The 15299-nt window shown below is 48.9% G+C and overlaps 1 protein-coding gene across 1 annotated transcript in view; it reads right to left on the reverse strand.

The window, feature by feature from the left end:
• SNX19 (sorting nexin 19) overlaps window positions 1-11868 on the reverse strand; it is a 51903-nt gene extending 40035 nt beyond the window's left edge. The window contains exons 1-5 of the mRNA XM_054005445.1: window positions 9550-11868; window positions 8181-8319; window positions 6794-6894; window positions 6121-6240; window positions 3432-3562 (exon numbers count right to left, since the gene is read on the reverse strand). Of these exons, the coding sequence (XP_053861420.1) occupies window positions 3432-3562; window positions 6121-6240; window positions 6794-6894; window positions 8181-8319; window positions 9550-11202 (2144 nt within the window). The 5' untranslated portion in view covers window positions 11203-11868. The remainder of the gene's footprint in view (window positions 1-3431; window positions 3563-6120; window positions 6241-6793; window positions 6895-8180; window positions 8320-9549) is intronic.
• Between the last annotated feature and the right edge of the window lie 3431 nt (window positions 11869-15299).

Consider the following 15299-nt stretch of genomic DNA (forward strand, 5'->3'; position numbering starts at 1 on the left):
AACTCACTTCGCTTCTCTGTGCCTCTGTTTCCCCATGCCAAGGGTTTGGGCCGGGGGTTTGGGCCGGGGGTGCCTGAGATATTGATGGAGGAGCTCAGCTTCTGAAGCTGGAATTTCTGACCCAGAACAGGGATATTTCAGGGTGAGCACAGCATGCAGGAGTCAGTGATAGCCATGGGCCCTGCAAGCACCATGCTGCCTCGCCCACCTCCTGAGGAGACTGCAGCCCTGGCTGGTGCTTTGGGCCCAGGGAAGCACTGACAGGATGTTGCACAACAGTGACAGTGCAGCTCTGGCTACCATATATATATATATATATATATATATATATATATATATATATACACACACACGGTCTAGGGTTGACTTAATCTTGCCTTTACATGGGGAGCATGGACTAGATAACCTGTTAAGGTCCATTGCAGCCTTATATTACTGTGGTTGTGGTTCTAGATACATAGAATCATAGAATATCAGGGTTGGAAGGGACCTCAGGAGGTCATTTAGTCCTACCCGCTTCTCAAAGCGGTAACAATCCCCAGACAGATTTTTGCCACAGATCCCTAAATTACTCCCTCAATGATTGAACTCACAACCCTGGGTTTAGCAGACCAATGCTCAAACCACTGAGCTATCCTTCCCCCCGTATACATGTATACGCCCACTTCTTACACACTGGTTACCATTTTTTCTAAATTCAGATTTAAAATAATAATAAAAAGAACTCAACATGCCAATTCAAAGCTCTGGGTGCCCTAATCAACCACCATGACTTGGATAACGGAGTGGAGATGATGCTTATAAAATGTGCGGATGGCACCAAGCTGGGAGGGATTACAAGCATTTTGGAGGGCAGGATTAGAATTCAAAGTGACCTTGACAAATTGGAGAATTTCTCTGAATCCAACAAGATGAAATTTAATAAAGACAAGTGCAAAGTTTTACACTTAGGAAGGATGAAAAATCAAATGTAAAACTACAAAATGAGGCTATCGGCTAGGCAGTAGTAGTGCTGAAAAGGAATTAGGGGTTATGGTGGATCATGAACTGAATATAAGCCAACAAAGTGATGCAGTTGCCAAAAAAAAAAAAAAAAAACACCAATATCATTTTGGGGTGTGTTGTATGTAAGACACTGGAGGTAATTGTCCCTTTCTACTTGGCACTCGTGAGGCTCCAGCAGGAGTACTGTGTCAACTTGTGGGCACCACAATTTAGGAAAGATGTGGACAAATTGGAAAGAGTCCAGAGAAGAGCAACACGAATGATAAAAGGTTTAGAAAACCTGACCTATGAGGAAAGTTAAAAGAACTGACCATACTTTAGTCTTGAGGAAAGAAGACTGAGAGGGGACCTGATAACAGGCTTCCAATGTTTTAAGGGCTGTTATAAAGAGGATGGTGATCAATTGTTCTCTGAAGGCAAGACAAGAAGAATGGACTTAATCTGCAGCAAGGAAGATTTAGGTTAGATATTAGGAAAAACTGTCTAACAATAAGGGTAGTTAAGCTCTGGAATAGGCTTCCAAGGGAGGTTGTTGGTCTAGGGTTACTTGGTCCTGCCACAGCAGGGGGCTGGACTTGATGACTTAGAATCATAGACTATCAGGGTTGGAAGGGACCTCAGGAGGTCATCTAGTCCAACCCCCTGCTCAAAGCAGGACCAGACAGATTTTTGCCCCAGATCCCTAAACAGCCCCCTTGAGGATTGAACTCATAACCCTGGGTTTAGCAGGCCAATACTCAAACCACTGAGCTATCCCTCCCCCACGAAGAGCCACTTGTTTTGGGTCCTAGGCCCGCTTGGCCCGCCTCCCTGCCTCCCATGCAGTGCTGGTCCCAATCCAGGCACACTGGGACGGAAAGCGTCTGGCGGTAACGGGGAGAGACCGGCTCCTCCAGGCCTTTCAATCTAACCGAGAGGCTTCCCCAGCCTACCAGGGCTGTTCTCAAACCCAAGCAACATAAACAATGGCTTGGAGCCGCAGGTGGAATTGGCAATTTACAGGCCTAGCAGGCCAGGTGGGGGGATAATTCATCACTGGATCAGCTGTCCCCTCTGACAACAAGGCCACAAGGAAAGGCAGCTCCTGGCTAGATATTCCCTCCTGTGCCTTCCCCAGCAGCTGGGCTGATTTTGGGAGGGGCGGGACACAGGAGCACAAGGCCCAAACCGCTCTCTAGACTTCTCGAGGTCCCTTCCAGCCCCAGATTTCTATGATTAACAATACAATAAATAGAATGGAATTCCCACCGTATATATCCATGTGTATAGCTCTTCTCTTATCCACTGGCTAACACACACACACAGGCCCTCCTACACCGGTCAATATTTCTTTTTTAAATAGAGATTTCTGTTCAGTGAGCGGTAGTCACTTATACACAAGCATATACAATAACATAACACATGTTCATAAAACCTTTTGCTATCAAACGCCCTAAGTAGGATTGTGTAACCCAACTATTAAATGTGCAGACACAGAGAGGTCTGAAGGATCTGGAAGGGCTGTTTGCTTTTTGGATCAATTAAAAAGTCTGTTTATAGCTAAGGAATGTTCTTTCCAGCCAAGATTGCCCCAAATCTGATTTAAAAAAAAAAAAAAACTGTTCAGAGCAGCTTTTTGAAGCAAAACATCCCCTTTCAGGAAAACACATATGTATACACACACATGCATTCCAACCAAGTTGACCAGCGGCTTCTGTTGATTTTAGCAACAGCAGATAGTAAACACTTATGTAGCAAAGTACATGCAGTATCCTCGGCTTATGCCACAGGATAAACACTCCAGCATTCACTGGCCTTCCATTGGCCACCGCAAAGAGCTTGTGGAACTTTTGGTAAGGGGAGTGGGGGTTAACCCCCAAGTCTGGACCAAATCAAAACTCAGGTATTGAAATTACATTCTTCCTCCCCCAAACTCCCTTGCAGTTTCAGCTGGATTTGGGATTGTGTCCTAAAGTATTGTGGATGGTTGCCACTATTGCTGTTTAAACATCAGCTGCGCTCCACCCCAGAGGAAGCCGCATTTCACTGGTACAGCTTGTGCATTGGTTTAAAGATTATAATGCAATCCTTCAATAACATAAGCATGTCCTCCAATGCACTGCACCTCTAACAGCACAAAATACAATGTTTCAGTGCGGATCCCATGGGAAGAGTGCCACCTATCATCAGCCAGCACCAATTCCTGGAATATCTGAGTGTTCCCCTTGGGGTCTCCTCTTCACATACTGACCCAAGTTGACCCTGCTTGATTTGTAAAATGTAATGGAGTCACAGCACAAGGTAGGACGGCTGCATATTACTCACCATTTCAAAGCACCCAACATCAAGCCTGGTATTTGGTGCTGCCTTGAAGCACTAATTATCCTATGTTCAGTCCACTGATACTGTCAACATGCTACGCATAACCTGAAAAAAAGAGTCCTTACTTATTAGCCTTCTTCCCATCCGTCTGGGATTTCCCATCCACCTCTGCCTCGCTGAGCTCTTCCGTTGGGCTCTGAGGTTCCGACCTGGGAAACGCCGTCTTCAAAGTGTCCACAATGGCATTGAGCACAATCTGCCAGGGGTGGGAAAAGCAAGGTGGTTAGCTCCTCGTGAAAGAGGAAGATACCATGTTCCAGAAAGAGGTGTCCTCTGGCTTCCAACTCAGCCAGTAACTGCCTATCGACTGCTACTAAGGAGGAAGAAGAATGTGGCATGGCCAGAACAACCTTCACTTTGGGATTAAAAGAGCTCAATGCTGCACCAAAAAATGTCATCCATGCTCCTTTAGGGTAAGGTCCTGCTGTCAGCAGAGTCAATGGGGAAGCCAGTGGGACAAGGCATGGGCCCATAATGCCCTTTAACAGATTTTTTTTTTTTTTTTTTTTAATATGGAGATATACCTATCTCATAGAACTAGAAAGGACCTTGAAAGGTCATCTGAGTCCAATCCCCTGCCTTCACAACAGGACCAAGTACTATCCCTGACAGATTTTTTTTTTTTTTTTGGCCCCAGATCCCTAAATGGCCCCTTCAAGGATTGAACTCACAACCCTAAGTTTAGCAGGTCAATTCTCAAACCACTGAGCTATCCCTTGCTATTAGGGGCAAAGGGGTAGCCAAGATGCCCAGAGAAATGGACAAGAACTGATGGGCAGCTCAAACCTCCACTTAGCTTCAGTCTCTCCTTCTCGTCTCTGCTCCCATGGCTGACAGGTGCTCCCCTTTAGACCAGGCCTACACTGCAATCGTGGGCAGGTGATCACAGCTTGTGGAGACAGACTCAATGCTAGGGTTGATCTAGCTAGCTGGAATAACAATAGCAGTGAAGCCGTGGCAAGTACATACCCAGGTGCTGGGTGGGCTTGTACAGTCCGTGCTGCTGCTAGCAATCATTATTCGAGCTAGCTAAATCAAAGTTAGCTCAGGGATGCCTACATGCACTGCAGTCACACCTCTGACCGCAGGGTAGACATAACCTGAGAGTCACAGGGTCTCTCCAGGTAACATTTTAGATGGAGGCCTGCTAAACCCTCTGAACCGCACATATGCTTGTAAAGGACACTTCTTAAAGTGCCCCTACTGGAGCTGCCGAGGGTTCAGTGGAGTGGCAGGCACTGAAAGTGATCCATCTGTAGATAGAGCCCTCGCTTGGGGTGTTCAGGGCATGGGAGCAGCTACTGCTCTGGCAAGATTCCACCTGGGAGAGGCATATGGTAGAATTTTAATGCAACAGCAAAAGGAAGAGAGACTGATTTCACTTTGATTTTGTTTATGGGCACCAGGTGCACCACGAGAGGAAGTGTTGGCTGGCATGTCAAGTGTGTTTAAATTAGATTGCAATATCTTCAATGCAGGGACGCTGTCTGAACCATTTTCCCAAGGGCAGGACAGCCTGGATTGTGTGAACATCACAGGGGACAGAGTAAATTTGGAAAATTGAGACTTTGGATAAATCAAGGGAACTTTCAGTGTGACTGTTGTAGAGGGAGGAGGGGCAGGACCCTGTTTGGGGGGGGATGGCTGTTGCGCTGGGCTGTGTATATTTCAGCACTCTGGAAACTGGAAGAACGAAGAAGGGAAAGCTATAAAAAGCATCACTCTCATTCATTCAGAGCCAAATACACTGCGCATGCAGGCATTCAGTTAAGCCTTAACCCAAGTGGTTTTAACAAGCAGTCGTGCACCCAGGTGCCCAAGCAGAAACCGATCTGTAAAGGACAGGTTTGAAAACTTTGTATTGCTCTCATTAAATAAATAAATAATTAAATAAAAAACTGCCCATTAACAATCAGGGATTGGCCAGCTGATGTAAATACAGTAACCCATGAGTACCAATCCCCAATTCTAACTACTAGACTATGCATCTTTATCTAATTATTAAAATATCTATGCAGCAAGGTTTCCTAGGAAAAACACAATGGGTAGGTTGTAGGTATCTTACACCCCTCCTATAACCTGAGATCAGGTAACACATGTTACCACTCAGGAGATTTGTTCCGAGAGCTCACAATCCAGGAGGAGATCTGGGGAAGAGTACCCAAAGGTGCACCAGGCACATAAGAGTTAGTATGTTTCCGAATCACCAACACTTGAGCTCATCAACTGAGCTGGGCACTTGCAAGATGGGGTGGGAAAAGTGGTCATTGAAATGAATGAACCATCCCTCTGTCTCCTCTTCTTTCCCCTTCTGTTACCTACAACGTCCTAGGCTTTTGATGGGAAGGGTAGCAATTTGGGTCACAGACGCCATTTGCACAAAGCAAGCAAGGGTGGTCTTATGGTTAAAGCAGGGGACTGTGACTCCAGTGACCCAGACTCCCTAGGCAAGTCATTCGATATTTCTATGCCTTGGTTTACCCCGCTGTGACAGGGGGATTAGAATACTTCATTTCTCCACTTCTGTGGCCATGCAGATTGCAAGCTCTCTGGGGCAGGGACTGTCTGTAACCAGGGGTATGTACAGCACCTAGCACAGTGGGGTCCCAGAGCTCAGCTGGGGCCTCTAGATGCTAATAAATAACAACAGGCAGACAAAAGCCTAGGAGGAGAAAGTATTTTAATGCGTTAGGATGAGAGCGTTCACACAAATGGAGCTCAGCAGATGGCAGATACATAGGGGCATTAAGGTACCTTGTCTATTCTGGAGACCACGAAGGGTTTCTTGACAAACGCGATCCTGGCGTCCGTGTTCAGGGCGAGGAACTCCTGCACCTGCTCACTATTGGCAATCTCGGGAATGCTGCACAGTTGCTGCAAAGGAAAACACAGGGTTGGGTCCTCAGAGACAGATGAGTCCTGGTAAAGCCTGTTGTCCATCTCTCCTGGTGATCAGTACCAGATTGTCTTTTATGCTCTAGTCTCCAGATGTTCCAAGAGACTGCATGACCACCACTCCCCAGGGAAAATTCTCCCACACTCCGACAGGGTATTTGTTGAGCTATCCACCCTGAATTTCTTCCCTCCTCCATAAAATGCAAGAGGGCAAAGTCATGCCTTGTATGGATGATTTGGAGTCAGTAGGGGGAAAAAGCAGACCAAGGCTTCTCTTGTTGCCTCCTCCCCCCCGAAAAAAAAAGTTAGAGGCCATTTCTGAAAGTTTGACTTGCCCAAGGTCACATACACATGTGGCAAAGCCAGGATAAAAGCCCAGGAAGTGTGTTCCCAGTCCCCTGCTCTAACCAGTCCCTCACTACTCTGCTCTGTTCAGTCACACAGATGGATCCTGCCCAAACAGATCACAGTCATAAGGAAGAGAGAGGCGGCTGAGTCTGTTTAATGATAGGGACCTGAGAGAACATCTCACCTTCAAGAACGATTCCAGGAGACTTTTTCTGGCTTCCACCTTGTCACTGTCCATGTTTCCGAACGGAAGATCAGGAAAAAGTTTCTTTGGACCTTTGACATCTTCAAAATAAAACACATGCATAAGTAAAAATAAGACGCATCAGTAATGTTAATAAAGGGTTAAATCCCGACTCTTGCTGAGGAGTAACTTACTACACCCATAGGCCAATGGCAGAGTAGGTTAATTCTCTGCATGAACTAGGGTGAAAGGATCTGGCCTCAAATATATACAGAGCTTTCATCCCAAGTCTTTTAAGACACAGGACTCTGCAATGCCAAAGGACTGGAGGTGTTGGTTAAGAGATAATAGACAACCCGAGAGAATTTATTATCTGTAATAAGTTGTTATATTACAATGTTTCAACATTATCCAAACAATGGACTTTCCAGTGGGCTGGAGATTTCAAAACCCCAACTTTTCATTCCAAAATCAGAATGAAAATAATTCTCAAAACCAGAGGCTCCTATGGTATGGAAATTCTGCTGTCTGACCAGCTCTCCACTGCTTAGTCAAGGGCCCCCCATTACGTTAGGAAAGGGACATCCTAACCTGGGCTGCAGCAAGGGCTATGTTAAGACCTTAGGAGGAATCTAGCAGCCAGCCCTGCTCTGCACTTTGATGTGCACCCATTACCAGACATGGACACTCCTCCCCGGCATCCTCTCTTCTAACTAGCTTGGCAGAGGAACGGGAATTGCTTGTCGTTTGAGTCCCCCAGCAGTTAACGCCTGCAGTGATTTGGATTAGGGAAGCCACGAGCTACACTCGGTTGAGCCATATTTGGTGCTTGCGCTACATGTTGGTCACCTCTACCACAGGGCTTGCTCCTGGAACCTACAGTGATGCTCCTTGAAGCACCCACCCATCAGCAATCAGGAAGAGGTGACCAGCTCCCGCCCACCACTCTGAGAGCCCTGTTCCCGTCACGGGGGAGCTAGCTCAGTGTTGCTGGCTGACCCACACCCCTCTCTGCTGTTGTGGATCACAGTGCACAACAGGCAGGGCTATCAGGAAGAGGATGGACTGGGCAGTGTTGCAGAGGCTCCTACAGCAGGGAGAATGGCTGATATGCATTGGGGGAGGTGTGGGGCAGGATATATCTCACTGTGGCCAGAAGAGGGCACTTGGGAACTCAGATGAAGTTCAGAGAGAGGCAGGGGGAATACTGAGGTCATCCTAGCCTCCTGTTAGCCCAGCGTATGCTGGCCTATGGACGCTCACCGGGCCGTCTCAATGGGGCACCCATTATATTTAGCCAAGCAGTGCCATGCAGAGGTGGCAAGGAGGGGCAGGGAGGTGGGGAAGGAAGCTAGGGCTTTTACAGGGAACCAGCTTGAGTGCTGACTTTTAACGAATTTCCGCAGCTCGGGTTTCTCCTCCAGCCTGGTCTGCAGGTTCAGGAACTCGCGATAGCGCCGGTTCACCGTGTGGTAGGCCACTTGCTGGAGGCTGTTGGCATTCTCACTCTCCAGCGCGGTCTCATACTGCGGAGGAAGAGGGCAGGCCATTAGTCAGTCGTTAACTTGTGGAGACCAGACACACCTCAGGGACAAAGATCCCTCCCTGGGCCAGGGGATGAGACCCAGGAATCCCCACTCTCAATCTCTCGCTCTAACCACTGGGCCCACACTACCCCCCGGGGTGGATAAAAGTGGAGGAATTTTTTTTTTTAAATAATTTAAACGGGATTTGATTTTTGTTATTTACAATTCGAATTCATTTTTTGTTTTTAAAAATAAACCGATTTAAAATGAAATCTGAATTTAATACAAAGTATGTTAAGACCTAAACTTATTATAATCTCTTAAAACATTTGAACAAACAATAAATATGCTGAATCCATGAGCCTCTATCAAAACCTTTGAGTTAAAGGCTGCTTTTCTATAAAAAGAAAGAATCGGGGGAAAACATCTACCTTGTGAGGTGAAGCTTAATAAATATGGCACAATAGTGGTAAATAAGCAATAGATCAGGGGTCGGCAACCTTTCAGAAGTGGTGTGCCGAGTCTTCATTTATTCACTCTAATTTACGGTTTCGCGTGCTGCTAATACATTTTAACGTTTTTAGAAGGTCTCTTTCTATAAGTCTATAATATATAACTAAACTATTATTGTATGTAAAGTAAATAAGGTTTTTAAAATGTTTAAGAAGATTCATTTAAAATTAAATTAAAATGCAGAGCCCCCCAGACCAATGACCAGTGAGAGTGCCACTGAAAATCAGCTCGCGTGCCACCTTCGGCATGCGTGCCATAGGTTGTCTGCAATAGATCATTCACCATTTTCTTCCATACTACAAAAAAAAAATATGTACAATTAATAAAAGTCTGAAAATATTAAGCTATACAGTTGCTTAAATAAATATAGCTAGTTATAGTGTACGTTCCTAGGTACCAAATCTCATGTGAAGGCTTTCTTTAGTTGTAAATCAACATGATTTTTATGATCATCTCAGCCAAGGAGAATACATCTTTCTTTAGAAAAGAACTGAAGTACAAATGGAAAAGTTGATTGAAATTGAGGATTTCGAATCAAGGTTTTCCACTTGGTCATTGAAATCACAGATTTAAATCAACCTGCCCTGCTATGGCCAAAGCTCCCAGCGGAGGGGGCATTTAGCTTGGCCTAAAACAGCTTGCTGATCTTCTCTTCCAGAGCATTGGCCTTCCTGCAATGCCCCCCCTCCAACAAGAACAGAGGAGTGACTGTATCACCTTGACCGTGTAGAGTGTGTAGGGATGGAACCCTGTCCCGCTGTGTTCCCGGGCAGTGATGGTTCCGGTTATCCGCAGGTTCTGGATGATGACTGGGCTGTCAGGGCTACTGAGTGGCTCAAAGCTGAAGGTATGGGAGGAGTAAAGTGGGAGAGGCGGCTGGCTGGGGTCCAGGGGACTCTTCGCTGGATTCTCCAGAAAGGACGGTCGCCTCAAGAAAGGCTTCTCTGGATCAGCCAGCAGGGCGGTGACAGAGCCCAAGCTTTCTTCCCTCTCCACTGCGGGGTCGATTTGTATGTCAGGGCACCGGCCCAGCGCAGAGGGGAGGACGCTCGTTTCAGAGCTAGAGGCGGTGCTCTCCTCCAGATACCCATCCTTAGCAACCACACCGTCCTCTTGGTCCAGGCCGTTCGGCCCCTCCAGCACCCCAAAGGAATCCTGGAATGTGTCAGTGAGGAATTCCTCCGTGGACAACAGCACCACGGAATCAGAGTCCTTGCCGAGGTCAGACATAGGGGACTCCAGCTCTGAGTCCTCACCCAGGAAGAGGGAGCCCAGAGTATCTGGCTGGGGGTAGTGCACGGGCGTGCTCCCGGCTTTCCTACCGTCAGCATCAGCACCAGGCTCTCCGCTTGTCACGTCCTTCCCCTCTTCCGCTTCCTGGGGGTTGCACTCCAGACTGTCCACCACGTCGTAACTGGGGAGCTCTGAAGGCCTTGGAGATGGTGCCACAACTTTCAGTGGCAAAGAATTCGGCACTGTGGGCTGGCAGGGGGAGGCGGCCAATGGAGGCTCCTCCCCCTTTCCCCTTCTCACCCCTTTGCTGCCCATCTTGGAGAAAATCCCAATTAGCAACAGGTTGATCCAGTCAGGATCAGACATCTTCTTGATCATAGGCAGAAGAACATTGCAGGTGATCAGCTCCACCACCACGAAGCGCCCGGTCCTAGTTTCCAGGTGAGGTTTGGGCACCAGCACCTGGAGCAACAGGTCCACAATGCTCCGGGCATAGTTCACTTCCATGGCTGGGCTCTGGACGGCTGGGTGCGGGGCAGAGAGCTCGCTGTACACTCGCCAGAGCTGGTCTGCCAGCTGAGCTGGTCCTGCCGGGCTCCTTGCAGCCTCCATGCTCTCCCTTGCTTTCATATAGCTTTGCAGGTGGCAACCACAAAGCAAGAGAATCTTACGGGTCAAGGCTTGCTTGTCCACCAGTGCCATCCTCCTTTTGAGCTCTAGGGCCAGGCCTGTCATGGCCTTCCTCACCTCGTCCTCAAAACCCTGCTCACTGCTGACCGTCCGGTACCACGAGGACACAAAGTCCCGGATGATCTTCTGGATCATGCGGTCAATCTCCTCGTCCAGCTGTCTCTCCGCCTCGGGGCTCTGCGGGCAGCTCTCCAGCAGGACGAACCGTTCCAAGTGGAGCCGGCTGCGGGTGCCGATGACGGCCTGGGACCCCAGCCATCCCCCCAACACTGCCAGCAAGCCGGAGAGGAGACAAAGCAGCCAGACGTTAACCAGCAAGTGGATGACTAATAACCAGGCTAACAGGGCCCCGAAAACCATCAACTTCCTGTTGCCTACCAGGTCGCTCAGCCCGCTGCCTAGGCTAGCGCAGGACTCCTGCGTCTTTAGCATCCTCTGGTTTTCCATAGAAAGAACCAGGGAGCTTGGTGCTGGGCTTGCAAGTCTGAAAGCCGATTTCCCCAGCCCAGGAAGATCAGCACCTTGTAAACATCACATCCAACCAGCTGGGACACAGGAGAGGCAAACGCAAACTACTCTCTGCTGACTGCCAAACCCCAGCACCCAGACAGCCCCACCGAGCCACGGATTACAAGCCAGGAGGTGCTTTGCAAAGGCACCTTTGCCTCTCTCTTTGTCACAGCCCCAGGTAAGACCAAACCAGCCAGGCCAACCAGCCCCCTTTAAAACCACTGGCTCCTGGAACGACATGAGTTGCTTTAAAAACTACAGCTGGGTGAAAAACTTCCAGCTTTTCAGATCACAGGGGCAGAGCGACCCTAGCCTCTCCTCCCCCACATCTGCACCCCAACTTTCCCTATAACCCCCCTGCCAAGCCAGTGGGCTCTCAAATCCTGCTGCCACCCACAGGGCCTTAACTGGGTGCTCGCTGGAATACGTCACGGGTTTGTCTAAGTGCTGCATTGCCAGGCATTGCTGGTGCTTGGCTCCTTTGCTCTCTCCCAGCTCTGCTTGGCATCTGTGGCTGGCTCAGCAGCTGCTCCCCTGCCTGCTGCTGGCCCCTCTCCTGCCAGGAAATGGACCTGGGGCTGGTGGCTCAGGGCTGTTGTCTGAGAGCTGCCGGATCTCCCTCTGCCAAGGAGATGCCAGCGAAAGGGGAAAGGGAAAGGCCCAAAGCAGCACAGAGAGGCGTTTCTCAGTGCCATCTAGTGAAAGGGAAGCAGCAGCACAGAAAATACTGCAGCAGTTCAAAACATGGTCTCTGCTCATGCAGCCACTAGCACATCCTGGGGACTTGAGGTGGCGTTTACTAGCAAATAATAAGAACAGGAGTACTCGTGGCACCTTAGAGACTAACAAATTTATTAGAGCATAAGCTTTCGTGGACTACAGCCCACTTCTTCGGATGCATATAGAATGGAATAAATATTGAGGAGATATATATACACACATACAGAGAGCATATACATATCTCCTCAATATTTATGCTCTAATAAATTTGTTAGTCTCTAAGGCTTGGTCTACACTAAACCCCCAAATCGAACTAAGGTACGCAACTTCAGCTACGTGAATAACGTAGCTGAAGTCGACGTACCTTAGTTCGAACTTACCGCGGTCCAGACCCGGCAGGCAGGCTCCCCCGTCGACTCCGCGTACTCCTCGCGGCGAGCAGGATTACCGGAGTCGACGGGGAGCACTTCTGAGTTCGATTTATCGCGTCCAGATTAGACGCGATAAATCGAACCCAGAAGTTCGATTGCCTGCCGCCGAACCAGCGCGTAAGTATAGACAAGCCCTAAGGTGCCACAAGTACTCCTGTTCTTTTTGCGGATACAGACTAACACGGCTGCTACTCTGAAACCTAGCAAATAATAATCAACAGTGTAACATCTGGGGCAGCCAAAGGAAAGACACGAGCCCACGTGGTGTAAAAATCCCACAAACACTGAAGTAGCTAGAGCCGTATCTGCCCTCCCAACTAGGGTGACCAGATGTCCTGATTTTATAGGGACAGTCCCGATTTTGGGGTCTTTTTCTTATATAGGCTCCTATTACCCCCCACCCCTGTTCTGATTTTGTCTCACTTGCTGTCTGGTCACCCTACTCCCAGCCAGCGCTGGCCACAAACCTCTCAAGCACCCCTTGTTTCAATTCTCATTCCCCTACCGGATCTCTCTCAAACCAAGCCCACCTGCAACCCAGAAACCCATTCCAGTGGTTTCAAGTTACAGCCTGAAGTGCATTAGGGAATTACGCCTCACCTCCCTGCTGCCTGCTGGCAGATGGGGAAACTGAGGCACAGTGAAGTGACTTCCCATAAAGAGTCGGTAATAGAACCGAGGTGTTCCCTAGCTCACAGTCCCTTATTCTAAACATGAGATTGCTCTCTTCCTGATTTTATACCATCATGGAAGAGGCTGGGTGCTCCTGAGAACTTGCATCCTCGATCAGCAAGGCAGGAACGAGATGTTAGAAATGCAGTGTTACAAAAGCATCCGGCTACAATTACCTAACCACGTAACTATCATGGCTGACTCAGGTAATTACAGTGAAACCTGACTGACATGGAGATGAGTGAATGGGATTTCCCAATCGGACATTCCCCAGGAAAGCTCATAACTGGAAGCAGATCTGGTCTCTGTAATCCGCTTGAATCAGAGCATCAGAACCAAACACCGCTGAGCTTTGGGAAATTCAGATTTGGATCCAGGTGAGGTCCAAACTTTACAGCAGGGGTCGGCAACGTTCGGCACGCGGCTCGCCAGGGTAAGCACCCTAGCGGGCCGGGCCAGTTTATTTACCTGCTGACACAGCAGGTTCGGCCGATCGCTGTCCCCACTCACCACGGTTCGCCGTCCCGGGCCAATGGGGGTGGCGGGAAGCGGCGCGGGCCAAGGGATGTGCTGGCCGCGGCTTCCCGCCACCCCCATTGGCCTGGGACGGCGAACCGCGGCAAGTGGGGGCCGCAATCGGCTGAACCTGCTGTGTCAGCAGGTAAATAAACTGGCCCGGCCCTCTAGGGTGCTTACCCTGGCGAGCCGCGTGCCGAACATTGCCGACCCCTGCTTTACAGTGTGATCCTGACTCTAGTATTAAACAACCAAGCTTCATTAGCAGTTATCATTTTTAGGTATCACTTGTTAAGTGCTCAAAGACTGAGAAAATAGAAAAATAGACCATCTCTACCTTACAGCCCTTGCCTCTCACTTGATCCTGTGGTTAAAGATACTGGGCTGTGACTCAGGAGATCTACCTGTCTTAGGCTAGGTATACACTACCCGCCTGAATCGGCGGGTAGAAATCGACCTCTCGGGGATCAATTTATCGCGTCCCGTCAGGACGCGACAATCGATCCCCGAATCGACACTCTTACTCCACCAGGGGAGGTGGGAGTAAGCGCCGTCGACAGGAATCCGCAGAAGTCGATTTTGCCGCCATCCTCACAGCGGGGTAAGTCGGCTGCGATACGTCGAATTCAGCTACGCTATTCATGTAGCTGAATTTGCGTATCTTAAATCGACTCCCCCCTGTAGTGTAGATGTACCCTTAGGGCCTGACTTCACATGGAGTTATTCCTGATTTACTCTATGTGTGGACACTCTTACTCTGGAATAAGAGTGCAGTGTTCCTGTTTAGCTTAATCCTCTCCACTTATTCTGGCATAAAAGATCCACACATGGAGTTAATCAGGAACAACTTGATGTGCATTTAGGTTCTTACATAGCCTTAGGTACTTATATTGCTCCCATTCCTGTAGCACAGAGAGACTAAGGCTCAGATCCTTGAAAGTATTTAGGTGCTTAATTCCCATTTCTATTGTACCTGGTATTTAGGAGCCTAAGTAACTTTGAGGCTCTGGGCTTAGGTGACTTGCCCAAGGTCACACAGAAAGTCTGTAGCAGAGCAGGGAATGAAACCAAGATCTCCTGAGTCTAGATTAGCACTCTAACCACTACCCCATACTTCCTCTGGGGTCAGTGCCTCCCTCTCCCACAGGCTCCCTGTGGGTGTGTCTATACTGCAGCTGGGAGCAAGCCTCCCAATATGGGATGGACACACTTGTGCTAGCAGGTCTCCAGATAGGAACAGCCACACTGCTGTTTGCTGCTTTGGGCTCTCAAGCCTGAGGGGTTAGGCCTTTAATAAAGCAGGTCCTAGAGCAGGGTTGTAGCTTTCCCCAGCAAGTGTAAGGAGTGCTAGACGGCAGGGGGTTCTCAACCTCTTTCCTTTCTGAGCCCCCACAACATGCTATAAAAATTCCACAGCCCACCTGTGCCACAAAAGCCGTTTTTCTGCATATAAAAGCCGAGGCCAGCATTAGAGGATAGCAAGCAGGGCAGTTGCCAAGGGCCCCACTCTACAGGGGGCTCTATGAAGCTAAGTTGCTCAGGCTTCGGCTTCAGCCCCAGGCAGTGGGCTTGGGCTTTGGCTTTCTGCCCTGGGTCCCAGCAAGTCTAATGCTGGCCCTGTTTGGTGGACCTCCTGAAACCTGCTCGTGGCCCCCAGGCCCCTGGTTGAGAACCACTGCTGTACAACATGTTCCC

This window comes from Malaclemys terrapin, chromosome 15, assembly GCF_027887155.1.
Source record: "Malaclemys terrapin pileata isolate rMalTer1 chromosome 15, rMalTer1.hap1, whole genome shotgun sequence".
In the NCBI taxonomy this organism is placed as follows: domain Eukaryota; kingdom Metazoa; phylum Chordata; order Testudines; family Emydidae; genus Malaclemys; species Malaclemys terrapin.